The following is a 24,317-nucleotide window of genomic DNA, read 5'->3' as shown; positions in this document are numbered from 1 at the left end:
TTGTCGTTGCTGTTAGTTTTTAATTTCTTATTTAGGAAGTCTCCTGGCAAGGTTCATTGCGGACTTTGCCCAATCTAGGAAACAGGAGAGGAGGACGGTGGGGGAAACTAGGTTAATCACTCACCTACAAAAGTACATAAAATGAAAACACTTTTTAAACTGATATGTCAGTCTCTTGTTTTGTAGCATTTTCATATTTAGCGATGCTGTGTTTTTTCTCGCCTGTGTAGCCTTCAGCTACAATCATCCGTGGATTTTAAAACAAAGATCAAGCCTAGTTTGTATTAGTTGAAAAACAAATTTAATTTTCGTGCATAGAAAATGAACCTGTCATTGAAGAGATTAGATTAAATATTCAACATGTAACTTTCAGATTAGTTCTTTTTTTTTTTTTTTTTGTAGTTCCCCTTTCAGACCTTGCTCTCCATATTTATAATGGCCCACGGTTTTACGAGGGTGTCATGTGGCCAGCACAACGACCAACCGCCCTTACTTTTCCCCGACTAATGTCAGGTACCCATTAGAGCTGGGTGGACTCAGATCCCGAAATTAAAAATCCCAGTCTTCATCAGGATTCAAACCCGGGACCCCCCAGTACAGATGCCAACGCATGACCGCTCAGCCACAGCGTCTCCATATTCTTAGTGACTGTTGACATTAAAACAAGAAACAATCAATATATATAATTCTCTTCTTCCCTAATCAGGTCAGACAAGAAGTAAAGGGAAGATCACTCTCTTATTTCTGCGGATAGTCACCCAACGAAAAAAAACAAGAGGGGGGGGGGGGGGGGGGAACACGTTTTCACAGCTCGCTACGGATGGCTGCGCGCTGGACTGTCAAACCCTGCCCGCTCCCATCCCATGCGGGAGGTTTGGACTAGGAAGTTAAACTATCGTCAACTCTGAAGGAACATACGAAACATGTAAAACATTTTACAAACACTAAATAGCAGGGCCCACTTAACCATTGTGGGGCCCTATTCGAAACGAATTTTGCGGGGCCAAGTTTGGGTAGGGAAGCGGACAATAAGTCAAATTTAAGAGTTTGTATTAGAAAATAAATTCGTCTATGCATTTTATTCATTCTTTACTACGTACATAATTACTTTACGAGCCTTGCGTGTAGCAAAGTCATACAGTATATCATAATAATTCTGTTTCCCACATAGATCACGCTCAATAGCAAGAATTACCAAATGTTTCAATCTATCTTTGAGAATTGTTGACATCAAGTCATTCCCTACAGTCCAGCGGGAGTTCATTAGTTTGAGGCGCGAGAAGCTTCTTTCACCTGATTACACAATTACGGCTAATGCATAATGCCGTTTTTATTAATAGCGCGTAGGATTGACGTTTTCCATATTGAATGACACCCCAAAATGACATTTGTTTTCTATGTATTTCCGAATATTTTAAGGACTTTTTCGTATATTTTGCAATTTCGGGAGATTTCCAGGAGCTCCTGGTAAATCGACAGGAGTGCGCGGGAAATCTGTTTTAAGTTATAAAATGGTTTAATTTAATAATTTATACACCTTGAATTAGCGCGGGTTCCATGAAAGTGCGGATCCTTTGGTCACATGGGTTGCAGTGGCCTAAGACCGGCCCTGCAAAATAGCGGCGTATGCTATACCGCCGGTCGACTAGTATTAATTATTTCTTAAAATAAAAAAATATATATTTTTTCTTTATACAACATATAGAGCGATCAACAGGGTAACACTATGAGTAAAAATGATCATTGCATTATTTCCTTTGGTATTTTCAACTTTTAACTTTCTGTCAAAAATAAACAGATCTTCGGCCTCAATAGACATAACATAGATCCTTTTTTTTAAAGAATTTTTTTTATTAAACTTGTTTTTTTGTTACAACAAGGCTTTTAGAAGAGAAAAAACTGCCAAAAAAAAATATAATCAATACCTAAAAATAATGTAAGATTTATTTCCCTTTTTATATATCAAACAACCATTTTAACTAGAAATGCTACAGGTAATTAATTTCCACAATCTAACTAATTAATCGCTGAGACGATCGAACGGCAGTCCAGCGCGTGTACCACAATACCAGTACCAGACAGCCTTCTAGAATAGCTATAGGACTCGTTGTGTGATATGCGCTCCGGGCTGTCGTCCGAAGGTCCAGAGTTTGAACCCTGCCTTCTGTCATTCCCTACAGTCCAGCGGGAGCTATGGCTTAGGATGAAATTAGCTTCAACTCTGAAAGAACATCCGTTAAAAAAAAAAACAACACACATACAAACTTGGTGTGAAGAACAAAAAAATCTAATTGTACAAAATAGCATGTAAGATTGAGGGAGAGATATCTAGACCAAAAATAAAACATTCATCCCTACAATGACAATGGAATAATAATAATAATTACTCTTCAATCTTACTATGAGCATTCGACGCTTCAAAAAAAAAAAGAAGATGATTACGTCCTACGCATCATGCATCTAGTCATGCATGTTAACCAATGACTTAATTGCTACTTTACTATTGAGTCTTCTATCCTTAAGCCTTTCTAAATTTAGTGAATGTACTGAAATCACAAACTAGCGTTCTTGTATAAAGGGGAGTATGAAAAAAAACGGAGGGAGTTAAATGTGTGTATATACACTATAGACCTGAAATGTTAAAATATGTGTTTGTAAATACATCGCCTAGTTTTGAATAGTTTGCAAAACACAGTTATAGATTCTGATCAACAAAATTTTACCTAATGTTTTAGTCGCGTCTCAATCACTCCACCATCCTTCAATCTCACCATTCCTCCATCCGAATCATCCCTTCCACCCCACATTCTCTCCCTTTCATTGTCCCTCCATTCCATCATCGCTCCATTCTTCCATCCCACCATCTTGTCATGGAGGCGCGGTGGCTGAGCAGTAAAGCGCTTGGTACGAGGTTCGAATCCCAGTAAAGACTGGGATTTTTAATTTGGGATCTATGGCGCAGTTCTAATGGGTACTTGACATGAACCCCCCCTCCCTCCCGGCTATGCCCATGATCCCATCAGTCCTTCCGCCTTCTCTCCTATCCTGATGCTCTTCTAACTCTCCATCTCCAACACAAAGTATCCAATGAATATGTTCAGAGATGATTATTTAGTCTTTTTTTATGGGGACATTTCCGCAAAATAAATCTGTAGGATTTTTCGTTTCGCTTCTGTCTTAATAGTCCATTACATTGTGCCGCTACTTCTGTCCTTAGACATCAGAAACTTGTTTGTTTCTTTTTAACCTTTCCGAGTTTCTAATTGTTCAGGCTCTAACCAAGACGTGAACTTCTCCAGTGCTTCTCAAATCTTTTTTCTTTTTTGACGTTCTTGATTTTGACCTCCATGTCCTCATTCTGTCCTCAAGTTGGCCATCGGATGTCCCGTTTGTCCGAAACTGTCCTTAATCTAGAGTTAATATTTTCTATGCTTTGTACTCGCCCACAACAAACAAAACAGGATGTTCATTATTTGAATGGACTTCAAGTGAAAAGAATGTTTCTAAAAATGTCATTATTTATAACACCTTGTTAATATGACGAAAGTGCGGTCAGGTTAGACTTGACCCCGAGGCTATGAGAAAATAGAAAATAAGGGACTCCGGTTTGATTTTTTGGCTCTGATCATTCAAGGTCTTTCTATTCATTAGCTTGTCAACATTTTTAAACATTTTTTTTTATTCTTCATTTATTTTGTTACATTTTATTTTTAATTTTATATTATTTTTTTTTTGGCAAAAGTTTTTTTTTTTTACCCTTAGACAGTGAATGTCTGTTTAATGTGAGATTTATAAAGTTTTGAAGCTATTAAGTTAGTGCAAAGAATTTTGTATCACAAAAAAAAATAAAAATTTACACAACGTTTTTTAATGACCTTCGGGAGGATCGTAAAATAATATGGCGGACATCTTCTAATTGTTTGATATAGATTTTAGTAGAAACGATCTAGATTTTAGTAGAAACGATCTAGATTTTAGTAGAAACGATCTAGATTTTAGTAGAAACGATCTAGATTTTAGTGGAAACGATCTAGATTTTAGTAGAAACGATCTAGATTTTAGTAGAAACGATCTAGATTTTAGTGGAAACGATCTAGATTTTAGTGGAAACGATCTAGATTTTAGTGGAAACGATCTAGATTTTAGTGGAAACGATCTAGATTTTAGTGGAAACGATGTAGATTTTAGTTTATATCCACTCGGCTGCCCAAGTTTTGTCATTGCCGAAGTGGTAATAGGTAAAAGGACCTCACTACCTATATCATACTTTCAGCGTCTGACATCGCCTCTGACAACCATTCCATACTCCTGGCCTTCATGTGTGGCTCAGATATTGAGTCTGGCGGAACTGTTTTCACTAACAGGAGAAGGGGCGAAGGCGAGTAACTGGTACCTAAACCAGTAAGTTTCGGGCAGGAGGGGCTCGTTAGCCTCTGCTGCTTGCATCTACACCCGAACATGGGAAAGGAAGTCAACTTTTAGGACAAATCAGGTGGTGGCGACCCTTAGCCTGTTTGCAATAGCCAGTGCTATACCCTGGCAGAAACTGCGACGCCGCTGTCCCCAAAACTGTATCGGCACTTGATGATCCTTTGGATGGATCAGCTGTATGGAGAGGGAGGGGACTGCTGTGTGGGCGTCATCGTTCTGACCGTACCTGGTGTCCAGACATTCAACTAATTTCTAGTAGATTATCTATAGCCGCTTGATGACTGAAAGACACCATTGAATAGAATCAACCCACTCTGTCTGTCTGGTAAAATCTAGTACACACTATTTCTCCCACTTCCCATTCTCGGATCTAATTACAACTTTGCACAATTATTCATTCGATTATTCATGACAATACATGAGTCCTTAAAGGATTACGGGCACAACATGGCCTAAATTGTGCCGATGTGCCTAAACTCCAAACTCAAACTAAAACGTAATTAATTAGTGGTAATTAGTTACTTTTTATTGATATAGAAAAGGGATATAAATCTGTTCCATTACAAAGCCTATATCCACTCATTCTGTCTGTCTGTATGTATGTTTAAACAATTGTACAGGGTGTTTCTCTCAAAATTAATCTTGGATAGACTTGAAAATTTGCACTGTTCCATTTATGTAATAACAGAATAATCAATAAAAAAAATTAACTATTCAGAAACTAAACTATTAATGATTGAAACCGAACAGAAATCCTCTTTGCGAGACAAAAAATATACAAATTTGGAATCACGAAAGTATTCAACACACAAAACAAATACACAATATCATGTAACGTCACAAGTAGATTCACAAAAAAATGGACATAAAATACTTTTGGAACAACTTAACCACCCCGCTAATTGTCTTCCCTTGTATACATCCCTTCTTCATGTCCATGTATCCAATAGCTGAGCGCTAGCTTGAAATATAGTTTTAGTACTAAGGAAATGTCTATGTCTATTACTAGCAGTATGAGTAAGATCTTGAAGCTAATTTATTGTAAACATCATATTTCTGCAAACCATGCGAGACCTTGACGCGTACATTACGTGACCTGCTTGTTTCATTTGTTAAGTTAATGTCGTCGCCAGATCACCAAAAAGCTTGCTATTTCTAGTTTACCTTCATTTATATCCAACGTGCTCGTGAAGTGTGTATCCTCCCCAACACACACACACACATACACTGAAACAACTTCAAAGGCTCACGGGGCATAAAATAATGCAAATAAAATATTTCTTGTATAGTTCTATATTTCTAATGTGTATTTCAATGACATTGTTTTCTTAAGGACCAACACGCATGTCTTTATTTTTTTTTGCGTTTTTTTTTTAAAGTTAATTTTTAAGTCCATTTTTTTAAAAATGTTTTTAACATTTTGTGAAAGCTATTTCATTTTTTTTTCTTTAAAAGTCCTTTAAAAAAACAACGTTAGCAAAAATTGGGTTGAATTGCAATAAGCTGCTTCTGAAAAAAAAATAAATAATAAACTTAAACTCAACCAAAGTGCTGTCAAAGTTTCGGGGCAAGTGACCTGTAAATGTAATGGTGACCTTCTGACATTCACAGGTCGCGATGACACTGCAGGCACGTGAAGGTTTTGTTTTTAAATTTCTTTTGTCAATGTGTCCGTCTGTGTGTCTGTCTGTGTGTCTGCCTGGGTGATTCTCCAATATCTTCTCACGTGCTGATGCCAATGAGATCTTCTTTAGCCTCGGGCGCTTGTACAGCATTGTCTTTCATTTAGGTGGCTTCCACAGCGGTGGTTCAAATGTCTGAGCAAAGGTTCTCAAACCCAGGTATAACCATAACGATGCTTATAGAATCCATCCGTGTAAAGTTTCTCAAACTCTGTTACTTGAACCCCTGACGATACTTATAGAGTCGATACGTGCATTCTTCACAGTAAGGATCTCCTAATATCGGACAGAGCATGTGTAGAAGTTCATATGAGCTCTTTAGTGAATATTATTCCGGGAGTTGAGAGCAAGCCTAAAGTAAGGGTCCTGGATTGCATAAAATGATGCAGCTTCTGGGAATAACAGATGCTCAACCTGTGACTGCAGATACTTTTCAAGGATTGACCTCCTTAGTCACAAGAGACGTTGAAAAAGGAAAAGATTCATCTCTCTTGGCGAAAAAGGCAACAGAGAGGATGGTGAACATATAATATTTACATACGATTTTTACCACATTATTACATTTTTACTACCTTTACTATTTTAACTGTGAATAGACCTTGTTTATAATGATTTAACTGTATAGAATTTAGCTCTTGTTATATAAAGGGAGAGTGATCCTTGAAGGATTACGGGCACGACATGGCCTAAATTGTGCCGATATGCCTAAACCCAAAACCAAACCAAACCAACTTTAAATAGGGAAGATGATCAACCGAAAATACTTTCTCCAAGTAAAGTCAGAGACCCATTGGAGTTAGGTTAACTATGGGACGTTTTAAATATGTCAAAGGTCAAGAATTTGAGGAGTCGAACTCGACACTCCTCTGTTTGGAAGCCTCGGCCACCACGCTTGCTTTACTCAAGGAGTAAAGGGAAGTAGAAATAAAATAACTTGAGGAGCAGTTAAGTAGAGAAGAAAAAATAAAGTGAAATTAATGTGAGTAGAATGTAATATCCCATATTCATGGCACTGAAAAGTTGTTTTTTATAGTGAACACGAAAGATAAATGTTTGGTAGTCAACGTGTTATATGTCAGCATATCTTGCTGCCATATGACTATTACCTAGATGAATTAATTAGCTACATTTTTATTAATTAGATGTAATACATTAAGCAACTTGAAAACATCAACAATAAAAATACAACTGATATTCAGTATAATTCTCTTGAAGACCCTAGATTCTCCAAAGCAGAGTCGTTCAGACTAAAGTAGATTGATTACGTTTTACCTGAAATAGTTTCAGAACTATTGCCCCGAAAATGTTAGTATGAGACCTAAGCCTTCCAAGCTTACAACCAATCATACCTTCACCCTGAGGCAACACTTATTGATGACGTTATGAATTTATGTTAAAAACTAAGCTTTCAGACCAGACATCTCCCCTGGAGGACAAAAGAGCTACCTCTGATTAAGTTCATTATTTCCCTTGACATTTTCAACACTTCCAGATGCAATGCCGTTTCTATGACATCTACATTACCGCGTGAGGAATTATGGGCTGAGATTGTCTTCTCCAGAGTTGACTTTGATCACACTTGCTGAATAAAAGCATAAATGAGTCCTTTAGTATACTGGAGTGTGTGCGCGCGTGTTTGTGTGCATAATGGAATGGAAAAGGAGGAGGAAAGTATTTTGTTCTTCAATATTTCATTCGTTTTTACAAAACTTATGTCAACTCACTCTGTCTGTCTGTCTGGTAAAAACGTTTGTGCACGTTATTTCTCCCACACTCATTCTTGGATCAAGTTAAAACTTTGCACAATTATTCATTGGCATAGGCAAAATCTTTTGTTTTTTAAGTAGACAATAATTTACTGGTAATTCATTATTTTGTATATCAACAAGGGAAACTAATCTTTCAGTATTCACATATATGACTAAATGTGTTGGGTTTAGTCCCCTTAATTAAATGTTAACGCTATTTCTTCCTCTCGTATTATGCGATCAAGTTGATACTTTAAACAATTATTTATTGGACCTAACAAAACATGAGTCATTTTTTAAAACTCAATTAGTCAATAATTATTGGTGATCAATCATATTGTTTGATATCTAATAAGGGAAATAACTTGTTCATTATTGATAGATATAGTTTTAAGGGAGGAGTTCTTTCCTTTATATAATCCTTGTGGTTTTTTTTAAGGATTTTTAAATATTTTTTCTTGTTTTAAATTCGGCACCGCTTAGCAATAAAAATAATGAGCCCTAGACTCCTTAGAGCAACAAATATCAACTAGTAAAGCTCCAGCTCCTGTAAAATAAGTAGCCAAGAGAAAGCAACAACCAGTTAAAGTTACATAGAGTCGCTTGACACATGCCTTCCATACCTCTATTTGAAGACACTAAAGAAATACAGTGTATAGTGGATTTTCTTTGAGTTTAATACCTTCAAACTCAGTTCAATGAAACAAGAAAAAAAAACAGCGAAATAAATAAAACATAAAAATTAAAATCACTTGTACAAATAGAATAATATCTTGACTGACATATAATATTGTCATTGAACAAATAAAGCACTGTGAAGATACTGACGATCAATCAATATCCATCAGAGAATATCAAAGACTGAACCATGACCATTATATAGAATGATACAGAGACTTTCCTGGGTTGTTGACATCGCTATTAGTCTTTTCTTGAAGGTTCTTATCCCTCTATCTTGGCCTTCTAAATATAACTAAATTACTTTTGTCATTACTGGATAGATAGATAGATAGATAGATAGATAGATAGATAGATAGATAGATAGATAGATAGATAGAGGGAGGGAGGGATGGATGGATGGATGGATAGATGGATAGATAGATAGAGGGAGGGATGGATGGAAGGATGGATGTATAGATAGATAGATAGATGTATACATACATACATACATACATACATACATACATACATACATACATACATACATACATACATACATCCCTCTATCTATCTATCTATCTATCTATCTATCTATCCATCTATCTATCTATCTATCTATCTATCTATCTATCTATCTATCTATCTATCTATTATGATACATGTATGCATAGATACATAGACAAATAGACTAGATTCTAACTCTAGATCTAAACTAGTTTTATAAACTAGACTAGATATAGACGCTATAAATTAAAAACGTTAAAAAATCTACATAATCAACTAGATATAGAAATATAGATCTAGATCAACTTGGGTACTTTAACAACATTTTTACATTTAAGTAATTCAAATAAAAATCTTAGAGTTCCGTAGAGCTTGTTAACTGTTCATTTACCCTGTAACCATGAGAAATAGCAGCTTGAAATGTGAAACAGTCATATTTATTACATGATTGTTAAATTCAGTGCTTTACGTTGCAGGTAAAGTAAACTTTTGGTGGAACAAAACAATGTAGAGCAGGGGTTCTCAACCTGTGGTTCGCGACCCCCTTGGGGGTCGATTGACAATGTGCCAGGGGTCGCCTAAGACCATCAAAATTATGGATTGTTATTGTCTATTGTTCTATTGCTGTATGTGTTTGGGGGTTGGGGGGGGGGGGGGGTCGCGGCAAGTGGGAGATTGTAAAAAGGGTCGCCGAGTATAAGAGGTTGAGAACCGCTGATGTAGAGAATTACAACATTAGGCTTCGCGATAAAACGGAATGGCAATCATCCATTCTAAAGTTAGTTGTGTGATCGAATGCGCGTAAGGGAGATAATATTTTTTTTGAATCTATTTGTTTAGTGCAGCCTTTTATTCTTATGCATGCTCAGGGCCTGTACTACAAATTCTTAAGCGAAAACGTCTCTGGGAGGTATCTGTGCTGATTTAGGTCATCTCCTAACGTAGCTCTGATTTCAAGATGCTCGACTGATTTTAAAACAGTTCAAAGAGTTTTATTACTGATGATGTACTGTCCTGTTTGCTTTCAAGTGGAACATAACGCTAAATGTTGTTGTTTTTATGTTATTCATTTAAACGATGAAAACAAGACTATGGCTTCAATATTCTTCCTCCATGGACCAATTCTACGGGGCCGCCTCTGAGTTTGTGAGATAACACAAATTCTCTTTGTAATCTTGTATAATTATATGTTTAATGATTAAACACAATTAATGGTTATACATTTACTATACTTATACAAATTGTATGACTTCACACACTTATTACATTGTGGGTTTGTTAATATAGTATGCATTGTGTTACTCCTCACATTTTAATAAACACATTTTATGATTATAGACTTACTATGATCATATACATCTTATGACTACACTCATTTATTATTATGCAGATTCATTTTTATATTATACATTGTAATGCTCTACACATTTTATGATTATACCCTTACCATTATTTAATACATTGTAAGATTATACAAATTTTATGATTCTAAATATTCTACATCTTCTCATGTCAAATGTCTTGTTACTCATCTTTGTTTACTGTTCAGGTTCATTAGTACTGCTTCTCTCGGCCCCACGACATATTTTGTCCCTGTTGTACTGGATGGACTCTATGGACATTTTGACTTTCCAGGTAAGGGATTACTTTACATGGGAGTCAGAATCTCATGGCAGTAAGAGACTAACGTCCTTTATAGCTAAGGGGTTAGTTTAAATCCCCTGATGATGATGTGAATTTTTATTTAGAGATTTAGCTCGAGCTGACTTTGCTCAGCATCTAAAGACAAAACAGATACCTTTTCCTAGATAACCCCTATCTCACAGTTACCTTCTCCCAGATAACCCCTATCTCACAGTTACCTTCTCCCAGATAACCCCTATCTCACAGTTACCTTCTCCTAGATAACCCCTATCTCACAGTTACCTTCTCCTAGATAACCCCTATCTCACAGTTACCTTCTCCCAGATAACCCCTATCTCACAGATACCTTCTCCCAGATAACCCCTATCTCACAGTTACCTTCTCCTAGATAACCCCTATCTCACAGTTACCTTCTCCTAGATAACCCCTATCTCACAGTTACCTTCTCCTAGATAACCCCTATCTCACAGTTACCTTCTCCTAGATAACCCCTATCTCACAGATACCTTCTCCTAGATAACCCCTATCTCACAGTTACCTTCTCCTAGATAACCGCTATCTCACAGATACCTTCTCCTAGATAACCCCTATCTCACAGATACCTTCTCCTAGATAACCCCTATCTCACAGTTACCTTCTTCTAGATAACCCCTATCTCACAGATACCTTCTCCTAGATAACCGCTATCTCACAGTTACCTTCTCCTAGATAACCCCTATCTCACAGTTACCTTCTCCTAGATAACCCCTATCTCACAGTTACCTTCTCCCAGATAACCCCTATCTCACAGATACCTTCTCCTAGATAACCCCTATCTCACATGCCCTTAAAAAAAAGAACTAGACTCTAGAGGGTATAGAGCATGAGGAAATAGAATAATGACTTGTTATAGAGAAACATATCAGTGCCCTTAAGAAGTATTTGAAAAGAATGTCAGATTGTGAAGGACATAAAAACAAAGTTTAAAAAAGTGAATGTACTCATTTTGTTGTAAAGTCAGACAAGCTTCGAAATCAATTATTGCGCTGTGGCTGAGAGACATACATTCCCTTGCTAGGCAACGAGGCTCGCGTTTGAGACCCGACTTGTGCTGAGTTGTGTTTGCTGAGATCCAGCACGAATAGCCACTTCTATATACCCCCTTACCCCCTCCCCAGTAGCTCACAAAAGAGATTGGACCCTATCGCACTAGGGGGCGCGGTGGTCAAATGGTTAAGCGCTTGGCTTCCGAACCTGAGGTCATGGGTTCGAATCCCGGTGAAGACTGGGATTTTGAATTTCTGGATTTTTAGTCAACCCAACTCTAAAGATTCACCCATGCATCATGACCCATCGAACGAATAGCCAGCCTGATTCATAAGAAATAGTAGATACAAGTGGAATGGCGGCGTAGCATACGCCGCTATTTTGCAAGGCGGCCTTAAGCCACTGCAACCTATGCGACCGCGCTAATTCTAGGTGTAAATTATTAAATTAGATAGATAGATAGATAGATAGATAGATAGATAGATAGATAGATATAACTTAAGGATCGCAACTCAACGAGACATAGGTGTTTATTTAAATAGAGACATGACAAACACATAGGACATCTGCCTTGAGCGCAGCATCTTCATCTCGGCTCTAGACTTGGGCGGAAATCGTTCTCTCTTTCTGTAATGTCAACATCCTTCCTAGTCGAGTCACTAATAGTGCGCACCTTCTGCACTATCTTAGATAGTGGTGTGCATGGGGGGTTATAACAATATATATAGATAATGTTTTGAACAACGCAGTTGCCAACTACTGAGTGGATCAGATCCTGATTTTTTCTCTCAGAGATTACTTAAGTCTTTGGAGTATAAGAGTTGATATAGCAAAGGCTTTCAGAAAAGCTCTCAGCGTATATCCAATACTCCTTATAGATCGCTCTTACAGCTTTCATTACTTTGTTATGCAATCTTAAATATTGACATTATGAAAATTGATGCAGCAGATTAAGATAGAGCATTCTTTGGGTCGACTGAAGGTTCAGCAAAGCTCATATCCACATCTATTATTAATGTAAACATACTTTCAAGACATTTAGGAACATGAAAACAGACGAATGATAATTTTGTTTTAACTAATAGTTCAATAACCCTGAGAGAATACGTTATTATCCAAAGTATGTATTTTGACAACAATAAAATCGTCTTTGGGGGGGGGGGGGGGGGGGGCTTACACCTCTTTATTGGAGTTATGCCTCTGTTTGGGGGCTTCATGGCTCTTTATGGATATTCCAGCCTCCAACTGATTTGTTTGAAAACCTTCCGCTGGTTGTAATATGGTAATTACTATCAGTGAGGTAAAAGTAAAAGCCTCAAGATATTATGCGTTCTACTGTCCTGATTGGATCTATCAGTACACTCGAAACGCCCGTTTCTTTCTCACATTATAGATATCTCTAATGCGTTTTGTTAGTACTCACATAAATAATGTAATAGATCAAAATGGAATTCAATCCTTAGAGTCTTGTAAGTCAATTTTACCTTATACTTACTTTAAATTTTGGCACTGCATATATATAATATAAAAACTCGAAACCATAACGCATTTCCTGCAAATTCTAACAGTAGATCAAGTTCTTGACGTTATGGTGTGTCATTATCTCCCTTTGCGTTGGCTTTTTCCTGCACAGAGCTGTCTTCTAGTTTTCTAATCCAGTGGTAAATAAATAATGGCTGTCTAATACTTGCCAAGGATTACTTTTAAAATGCTCTTTCAGTCCCGCGGCGCCATCTCGAGCTGAGGGTGTTGCTCTACTTCGCTAGTTCCTGACATGTTTGAAACCAGACAAGCTAGTTTATATTACACCGCCACCCTGCCTGGCCTCAGCTCTGCCATTCCATTTTACTCCCTTCCCAAGAGAATTGATCATAATGCTAAACGTTGAAAGCATAACAAAAAAGGTCATCCTATTTTAAAACAGTGGTGCTCAAAGTATTTCTGCTGGGGCTAGATAAATTTCTGACACGGATGTCATGACCCACGAACGAGCAGCTGTGGCTTCGTTTTGTACTGTGGGAAGATGGTTATAAAGGCCCGATAGCTACAAATCACGTGCCGAATGGAGTTCAAGGGTCGAAGGTTAAACGTAACAGTTTAGAAACAAATGCAACAAGTAACGTTTCGATTTGGCAGATCAAGGGAGAGTATTACTAGTGTGGCGAGTAATTATAAATAAATATTATATTAATATATTATGTTATATTTCCAATTACATGTCATCGCAAACACATTTTATCTTATTAACCTCTTATTTATCTCATCCACCTCACATTTCATTTCATCCACCTCACATTTCATCTCATCCACATTTCATTTCATCCACCTCACATTTCATCTCATCCACCTCACATTTTATCTCATCCACATTTCATCTCACCCAACTCACATTTCATCTCATCCACCTCACATTTCATCTCATCCACATTTCATTTCATCCACCTCACATTTCATCTCATCCACCTCACATTTTATCTCATCGACCTCACATTTTATCTCATCCACCTCACATTTCATCTCATCGACCTCGTATTTCATCACATCGACCTCACATTTCATCTCATCGGTCTCACATTTCATCTCATTCACTTCGCATTTCATCTCATCGACCTCACATTTCATCTTATCGACCTCACATTTCATCTCATCGACCTCGCATTTCATCTCATCGACCTCGCATTTCATCTCATCGACCTCACATTTCATCTCTCTCACTTCGCATTTCATCTCATCGACCTCACATTTCATCTCATCGACCTCACATTTCATCTCATCGACCTCACATTTCATCTCATTCACTTCGCATTTCATCTAATCGACCTCACATTTCATCTCATCGACCTCATATTTCATCTCATCGACCTCACATTTCATCTCATTCACTTCGCATTTCATCTCATCGACCTCGCATTTCATCTCATCGACCTCACATTTCATCTCATCGACCTCACATTTCATCTCATCGACCTCACATTTCATCTCATCGACCTCACATTTCATCTCATTCACTTCGCATTTCGTCTCATCGACCTCACATTTCATCTCATCGACCTCACATTTCATCTCATTGACCTCACATTTCATCTCATCGACCTCACATTTTATCTCATCGACCTCACATTTCATCTCATCCACCTTACATTTCATCTCATCGACCTCACATTTTATCTCATCGACCTCACATTTCATCTCATCCACCTCACATTTCATTTGACCTCACATTTCATTTCATCGACCTCACGTTCCCAATCACTTCCATATTTCAGTTGATTCGCGTTAAGTTGCCCGACCTTCCCCTTGATCTATCAATACTAATGATCCTATTGTGGGCGTTACTTCCCCAGGTCTACAGCAAGATAAGCTCCATGATACTCAGGCTGAATGTATTGCTCCCTTTCATCGGCCTGATGATACGACAAGAATTCAGGGCCGGCGTCTGCGCTTTGATCACCTTCAAATCGCTGGACCCCACCAGAAAGAAGATAGCCGGCCAGGTAACGTGCACGGATGACCCGGTGGTAACCGGGCATAGGGAGAGCAGGGTGCAGGGAAGCATCGGCAGCCAGGGGTCAACCCTGCAGAGAGGAAGCAATGCTGACCCGGTACCGGTTAAGCAGGGCTCCAGCCTTGAACCGCTTCCCCCAGTCAGGAGGTTTACAAGCTATAGCAGCCGGATATCTCAGACACGCAGTATAAGATCAATTCAAACTGAGACATTGATAACTTAGGTGCAACGCCTGTTTCTGATTTCGGAAATGCTTCCCAATTTTTTAAATGTTTTATTTATAGCAAAGGGCACTCTTATGAAGCACCAGAGTTCATAAATACACCAAAAACTAAACCGAATGGATAAAAATAGGTGCGAGGTTACAATTTACATGTGGACCTTAGACTTAATGGTTAGCGTAACTTTTTAATATTTATTTTGACCCATTCCTCTGTTTTATATGAAAAATTTAGAAAATCTTTAACATTTCACGCTTCTATAATATAAATGTGACATCCATATAGCTTCTTTTGTTTGTACACAGTTGTACTTTATAACCATTCTCTACAACGAGTTTATATATATATAATATATATATATATATATATATATATATATATATTATACATGCATTTTATACATTATATTATTTTTATGAATAATCCGGTTCTATCTTCTATAGTGTATTTCTATTTATTTACTATAAAGTCAAAGTGTAAAAGTAGTTTGTAACTCAGCGTCTGATTTTTTTGTTTTGCATGTTTCGGATATTCCTTAAGAATGTGAAGATTATTACACTTTAACTCCAAACCACCGGCAGAACGGCGGCTTAGTGTGCGGGGAGGGGGGGGGGTTCTGTGGGAAGGCCTCCAAACAAGGAACCATCGAGACAACAGTCAAAAGTGCATACCACTCGGCAGCCTTCCAGAACTCTTTCATGATAAATGTGACAGAATAAAGACGGCTTTAAAAGCACTAGTATATTGATACACATTCTATTCATCAGGGCAGTTAAGAGAAAAAATATGGTATTTAATGTCAAAGAGATAGGCCTACAACAAAGGGAGAAAAAACATTGGTAGTCTTCGAGGCAGGACGTTTTGAAGGCAGCCGGTTTTTGTTTGTTATTTTGCAGCGGTACGTTTTGGCGCGAAACATTTTAGTCACATAATACATGTTCATTTTATTATGTAGTAACCGGATATGACCCGCGGATCTGCTGACCTTAGTTTGGGTATTGTTGATCTACTGGATTGAATTTAGATCTATGTCAAACATGGAGAATGTTCCCTTCACATTTTTTTTTGTGTCACAAAACTAAAAGTAGGGTGTGACAATGGGTTTACCCGTTCAGCAGACATATTCATATCCAATATAAAATACTGTGAAAACTGGGTTACTCGATTTGTTACAAAGTTTCTTTTTTTAATAGCCATACGATTAGGTATTTTTGGTCTATTTTTAGGGCCCTCCGATAGTGGTAGGGGCACTAAACATACACTAGATCTCCGCCATAATCTAAGGAACATTTATGCCACGTTTTATCAAGATTGGTCAAACGGTTTTGATTTTTATTCGGGATATGCGATCATGTAATAAAATATTCTAAAGCTTTTATTTCTAGATTTAGTAGAGTACAGTATAGTGGAAAAGAAAAAAAGTTTATTATAAAAAAAAGATTAGTGTTTTATAAATAATAGTTACAACTTCTCGCGCGAAAAGACTATGCCAAAACGACCATCACACCAAAACGTCCCGTACCCATTACTCTTTATCTCATTTCTTGGGGGAAACAGTAAAAGAGAAAGAGAGAGAGTCAGATAGAGAGAGAATGAGGTATTCTAATCTTGGTTTCAGATATAGTTAAATATTAACTGGCACAGATAGCAGTGGTGAATTGTTTCTAATAACCATCTCATGATACGTAGAGAAAAAACGTCTGTTATTGATTGTTACCCTTGATACACAATAAATAAAACACATGTGAGGATTGTACGTAGACATGCTTTCTTTCTTTGTTTCCTTCCTAGCGCTAGGTAGACATTTCAACCGGCTATCGCCGGTTCTGTTGAGTTTCTGTAGAAAGAAGCTTTGAAGGAACCTTTTCCGATTTGAAACTGCTTTATCTTCCTAGAATAAATAGATCTGTTGCAGAACTCCCGAGTGTTTTTATCCTTTGACCCCATAAGTCAATCTTAATACAAAGTGAAGAGATTTTAAACAGGATGTCATTCAATTTTCTAAACAGAAGCATAACACAACAAAAATAGAAGGTAGAAAAATACACCTAAAATAGAATTAAAACAAGCGAAATAGAAAAGAAACTTTTAAACAAACAAAAAATTATCGAAGGAGAATAACTCCATATTTACAGCCATATCTCTCAAAACTGTAAGATTTATTTCCCTTTTTCGATGTAAAGAAATTAATTTATTATTATTGTATAATTAACAAATTTGTTAATTTTTAGAAACAATGAATAATTGTGCAAAGTTTCAACTTGATATGAGAATGGAAAGTTAGAGAAATAACGTGTTCAAAATTTGTATCAGACAGACACATTGAGTTTGATATAAGCTTTATAACATTACTTTCGATCATTTCGACCAGTTTTTCCATTGTTCCACAAATATACATGAAATTTTTAAAATCTAAGGATATGTACTGCATCACAAAAAAAAACAACACAAAAACTCACAATCCCACAAATGGGCAAAACCTCACAGCCCGATACATTTAGAAATGACTGCCACTTTATTTTCATCGTTAAGTTATGCATCTGTTTTAAACTACCTTCGATAAAGGCCAGTAGGGAATGGGCACCAAAGGCACCTTTATCCCGATTGATTATTGGAAAGTCTTTTATCCAGCGAACAGACGTGGACCGGGAGCTCTTCATCCCTAGTCCAGCAGTACGGCAATGGACCGAGAAACTGACCGTACTGCTTACACAGCGCACCGCGCCTCGGTTCTGGTCCAACTCGCTCTAACCATGGAGAATCAACTTCATATTCCCACTGTTCCTTGTAAGAACCGCCACTGCAGTTGAAGGGACACTGATGTTGACCCATTCGTAGAGCGGAGTGTCGGACTTTCTGGACTGGGTCGCAGGGCTATTTGTTCCATCCCACCCCAAGTGAGATTTAAAAAAAAATAAAGCTCACCCAAGGTGGCCCGAAAGAGGCCTTGTTCGCGTCCCGTTCTTAACCTAACTAGTTCCACGACTTGACGTTTCCACGGAGACACCACGCTGAGACGACGGGGGGCTGAACCCTCAGGTTTAAAACTACCAGGAGATGCTACAATTTACACACACGTAAATGTAAACATGATATTAGTCGTGTACATTCAAGTTGGACAGTTGAGGAGATTATCTCAGGACATTATCGTTAACCTTTAACCTGTGTAACAGCTGCGGTGGACGTGATCATTAGAGTGACGCGTCTTTAACTCGTCGATATCAATAGATATCGAAATGTCACGTAGCAGAGCTGACCCAAAAGTAACGCAGACTTTGACATTGCCTCTTTTTACAAAGCTTATATCAGGTCACTTTATCTGTCTGTCTGGTAAACAGTTTAAACACGTTATTTTTCCCACACACATTCTCAGATCAAGATAAAGTTTAGCACAATTATTTATTGGCGTAGAGAATACGCGAATCAATAAAAAAAAAAACAATAAGTCAATTAGTTATTTGTTATTTTGTTTTATATCGAATAAGGGGAATAACTTCTACACTATTGAGAGATATAGTTGTAGGCTAAGTGTGGAGCTCTTCCCTTAGATAAGCCTTGTCGTTTTTTTGTTTTTGTCTTTTTTTTTCCTTTGGGTTTTCCTAATTTGTATCGCTAAGGTCATTTCCAGTCCAACTAATGGCCAAACATTGTGCTAGAAAGTAGAGGACAGAACACACAAAACCAGAAATAACCATGGCTGGCTGACCATCTGGACATGTCGTTTTGTCATTTCTGAAATAACTTTATATTCATTTAGTTTTTACATGGATGAAACTGAATGCAGACTTTGGAACAACCTTGAAACACGCCAAGGTGCAACTTGTCATAATACACAAGATGACATAAAAATCTTTAGGATTCTTAAGAATCCCTGAGTCAAGGGATCATTTTAGGTCCCTTTGACTCACAACGTTTTCAAACCTCCCTCTCACCCAACCCTCCAACCCAACCCTCCGACCCAACCCTCCAGCATACCAACAAAATCATTCCAAAGTATCCAAACCTTATGTATTAAAAACAACCTACATTTTGGGATTACAGGATTGATTCGAAATTCTTTCACTAGTTTCTCGTATAAACATATCTCATCGGGTGGATTTATTTCGCTCTACTAATTACAAACAAAACTCAAGTATTTTAATTTATATATCGCTTTTTAATTATCTTTTTTATTTTGTGGTTGTTTATCTTCTTTGAGAGTCTTGTCTAGTCTCTTTGGAAACTGATTAAAAAGTTTATCTTTTACTTTTTATTTGTTTTGTTAATTTACAAGACTTAAAAAAAGAACACCATAGTTTTCGTGAAGTACCTACAATAAAAACAAAAATACCACTGACAGATCCACACATCCATGTATTTATCTATCGAGAAATCTCAGTAACTGAGGAACGGATTCGCATGCCATTACGTACACAGGTTCGTCTTACCGTTAAGGTGCTTGCTAAGAAAACGTTTTGACAGCTTTGCAGCCTGAACGTCGCAATTAGCGAAATTGCGAGATGATGCTATTTGGGGTGACAATGCACTGAAATCAAGTCCCACAACTGAAAGCTGTAAAGGGAAAAGGACAAATTAATAAAAACGCGATCAAAATGAAACTATTTCAGCTAGTACAGTATGTTAATTTACTATGCTGATGAATGTAGGTGCAACTAGTGTTATTTTATTTTAGACATATAATGTGCAACGAATTATTATTAGAAGTTGATATAAACTTGCCTTCTACTACTAAGTAAGAATAAGAGAAGTTAATACAAAAGGCTAAAACTATTTCATTACACATCCATCTCATGACTATACGGAAGAAAACCAAACATCATGTAATCTCTATGTACATATAGTCAAGGCAAACGTTGCTTTGTCTCGTTTTGAAACATATCGGAAAAAGTATTAGCTTAGTATTAGACAGACATTGCCTGCCTTAGTGTTATACACATTATAAGCTGTCCTGTCACGCAGTGTTATACACATTATAAGCTGTCCTGTCACCCAGTGCTATACACATTATAAGCTGTCCTGTCACCCAGTGCTATACACATTATAAGCTGTCCTGTCACCCAGTGCTATACACATTATAAGCTGTCCTGTCACCCAGTGCTATACACATTATAAGCTGTCCTGTCACCCAGTGCTATACACATTATAAGCTGTCCTGTCACCCAGTGTTATACACATTATAAGCTGTCCTGTCAACCAGTGCTATACACATTATAAGCTGTCCTGTCACCCAGTGTTATACACATTATAAGCTGTCTTGTCACCCAGTGTTATACACATTATAAGCTGTCCTGTCACCCAGTGTTGTACACATTATAAGCTGTCCTGTCACCCAGTGTTATACACATTATAAGCTGTCCTGTCACCCAGTGCTATACACATTATAAGCTGTCCTGTCACCCAGTGTTATACACATTATAAGCTGTCCTGTCACCCAGTGTTATACACATTATAAGCTGTCCTGTCACCCAGTGTTATACACATTATAAGCTGTCCTGTCACCCAGTGTTATACACATTATAAGCTGTCCTGTCACCCAGTGTTATACACATTATAAGCTGTCCTGTCACCCAGTGCTATACACATTATAAGCTGTCCTGTCACCCAGTGCTATATAGATTGTACGATGATGTCTCTCAGAGTTGTACACGCGATAGAAAGACCTGCCTCAATGATAAATGCCTTATTAGACGGTACAAGCAATACTTACAGAGTGAACATCTACGTTTATCTTTATCGCAGTGTTACTTCTCTCTACACATGTCAATATTTGTAATGATAAACTCAGTATGTGTACATGTGTACATGTGTAAGTGTGTACATGTGTACACGTGTGAATTTACGTGTACGTGTTGGGAAGTATCAATGGGAAGACTTTTCGATTGTGTCAATGTGTGAACGTTGGACTGCGTAATGTGTGATTGTGTGCATGTGTGATTGTGTTAACGTGTACATATGTGATTGTGTGATTGTGTGCATGTGAAATTGTTGTGTGTTTGTGTAAATCAGCCCTTGAATGTATGTTTACTTGCTCTCTTGACAACAAATCCTTGTCTAAGTCAGCAACAAAGAAGTCGTGCCTCAAAGTCATAAGTTCTGTGATGACTAAGACCCCTGTGTCTTCAACTGATTTCAATAATTCATTATATAGTTCTTATGCTTGACCTCTCATGTTACTCTTTTTTTTTTCCTTCAGGAAAACTATATTTCAACTGTCCAGAAGATGGTCATCAATGAACGCCAGAAGATTGCCGATAAGAGAAAAAGTACGATACATGGCCTTCCAAAAGCAATGTCCAGTAGCTCTTTGCCAGAGGTGCGTCCAAAAGGGATGAGTCTAATAGACCTGAAGCCCCGAAAGGAAATCTCCTTGCTGACAGACGAAGATGTGTCAAAACTGAGCACCACCTCGTCTATAGTCTGACGTATTGAAGAGATGGATGTGTGGTCTCGCTAGCTGGACCCTTGAGTTCATCGGCAGCTAGGATTTACAGCAAGGATTTACAGCTAGGATTTACAGCTAGAATGTACAGCCGATGCAGTCTTCCTCTGTTCTGATAATTTGATGATCTTACAATGTTTTACTTTAACTGCAATATCTTCCAATGCGCTGTTCGGTCTCATGGTCTTCGAACACATTGTTTGAAGAGGTCTTCTTTGTGTTGATTACTTTGAGGATCTTCAATTTTGTTGGTTTAATTAGAGCATCTTTCAATGCGCTGTTCGGTTGAATGTTTATTCACAGCAAGGGATTTTTTAAAGATTATCTTCTAAAATTTAATGCGATGATCGAAAGGCTATTTAGATTTTTATTCCAGGACATGATCAAAGATGTACTTAATCGAACTTAATGAATCAACCTTTTTTTCTTCTTCTTCTTCTTCTTCGTTCTCATTGTTATGTTGAGTGTTCAGATGACTGGACCAATATATGAGATGAACTGCGCAGTGGTTTCCAAATCAGGGAGCTCTCCATATAGTTTTCTTTCTATTGGGGTGATTTGGGGCTAATGTCTTATACGGGCCTCTTGGTAAAGAGAGCAGTTTTGGAGGACGTGGTCGGCATTCTCTGGTGATACTCCACATGGGCAGATTTCACTGGTTCCAATTTTGAACTTCCGGAACATGTGTTGTCGCATTCTGTTGTGTCCGGTCCTGAGTCGAAAGATTAGACGTTGGTCTTGTCGGGATAGCTTATAGTAAGCGTCATCTTTCTTGTGATTTGGATGAGAGCTCGTCCATTTCTCATTTATTTTATTTAACCTTTTTATTATAGTGGTGCTAGATAGTATTGCGGAAGCACAGCGGCTGATTGGTTAAGCGCTTGCCTTCCGAACCTGGGGTCCTGGGTTCGAACCTCGGTGAAAACTAGGCTTTTGAATTTCGGCATTTTCATGGCGCCCCTGAGTCCACCCAACTCTAATGGGTATCTGGCTTAAGTTGGGGAAAGTAAAGGCGGTTGGTCTTAGTGCTGGCCACATGAAACACTGCTCGTTAACCGTTGGCCAAAGAAACAGATGACCTTAACATCATCTGCCCTATGAATCGCAACGTCTGAAAGGGGAATTTTACTTTTAGATAGTATTGCGCTCAGTAAAAACATTATAGCGTTTGAAAATAAGGACATTTGTACTTAAATACTTTCATCTACTCGTAAAACACTGTTAAGGATTACAATCGAAAAATCCATCATTTGGTTTTTCATATAAAAAAAAAAGAGTTACTATCTTCTGTTTTGTAATCAATGGAATATATTGATCAGTAGCCTGCTTACTTGTGCGGATGGTAAAGTTAATTACATCATCGATGTGTGTGTTCACATCTTTGATTACGTTTATACGTCTGCATATTGAAGTAGCCACCCATGCGTAGGAATCTGATTTTGATACTGCTGATTGCGCCTGGGAGATTGTCCGCTCAAGTGGACTACTTTCAAAGTTTAGAAGTTGGTTTGTTTCTCTGCCCGGGGAAGACCTTGTTCTCGAGACGTTGCGCGTGAAAGATGTTTATTGAGCTGAAGATTAATGGCATCCGGTTTTAGGATGTCTCTGACTGAGCTAAGAGCTGGTATTATTGGAAGGGAGGTCATTTAGGGCGTACGTGGGTCGGGTCATCTAGACCAATATTAAAAGACTAATATTTTGAAGATGGGCTTTGAATACATTTTTTAAAGAAAGAAATAGTAATATTAGACAAAAAAAAACGATTTATTGTTACAAGGCCTTGAGTGTGTTAGAATTGATAATAATTTATAGGACTGAGGAGTGATTCATAGGGCTGAGAAGTTGATTCATGGGACTAAGGAGTGATTCATGGGGCTAAGGAGTGATTCATGGGGGGAGAGGAGTGATTCATGGATTGAGGAGCGATTCATGGGGCTGAGGAAATGGTTCATAGAACTGGAGAGTGATTCATGGGCCTGAGATGTGATTCATGGGGCCAGGGAGTAATTGTACCGATGAGCCAAACTCTAAAAATCTAATCTAAATCTCATTCAATGAAACAATCCTAATGATTATGAGGATACATTAATGTTTATAGATTCAATCAACTTTTGGGTTGACTGTGAACGTTGGAACATTGTACAAAGTTTTTACTTAGATCGTATCAAAGGGGCACTACTCGCTCCCCTACAGCATAAGCTATATCATGTGTGAAGCTAGTCCGAAAACAAAGCCAGACAAACAGTCGACTTAATCAATGTAATTAACTTAATCGACATGATTGTCTTCATTTCCTAAAGACTCAAAATACTGTTTCTTAATATTTTTTTCCCTTTTATTGTAATTTTCCTTTTCACACCAAATAGTATTATTGTGTGTATTTTTTTTAAAATTGGAATGATACATGTTTCTTCTCTCCTTTAGTATTTGGTTGAAAATTAAATTGAGAAAATTTTA

The 24,317-nt window shown here is 37.6% G+C and overlaps 1 protein-coding gene across 3 annotated transcripts in view; it reads left to right on the top strand.

Moving 5' to 3' along the window:
* The window catches only part of LOC106056220 (uncharacterized), a 57,083-nt gene extending 32,766 nt beyond the window's left edge, over positions 1 to 24,317 (top strand). For 2 of the 3 annotated variants that reach the window (XM_056007027.1, XM_056007028.1), the window contains 3 exons: positions 10,575 to 10,660; positions 15,040 to 15,189; positions 21,615 to 24,317. In XM_056007027.1, coding sequence (XP_055863002.1) covers positions 10,575 to 10,660; positions 15,040 to 15,189; positions 21,615 to 21,842 — 464 coding nt within the window. In that variant the 3' untranslated portion in view covers positions 21,843 to 24,317. The remainder of the gene's footprint in view (positions 1 to 10,574; positions 10,661 to 15,039; positions 15,190 to 21,614) is intronic. The other variant, XM_056007029.1, reaches the window with a different exon arrangement.

This window comes from Biomphalaria glabrata, chromosome 12 (genome assembly GCF_947242115.1).
Source record: "Biomphalaria glabrata chromosome 12, xgBioGlab47.1, whole genome shotgun sequence".
Lineage (NCBI taxonomy): Eukaryota > Metazoa > Mollusca > Gastropoda > Planorbidae > Biomphalaria > Biomphalaria glabrata.
Note: the sequence above shows the minus strand (reverse complement) of the source record. Positions and strands in the feature narration are given on the sequence as shown.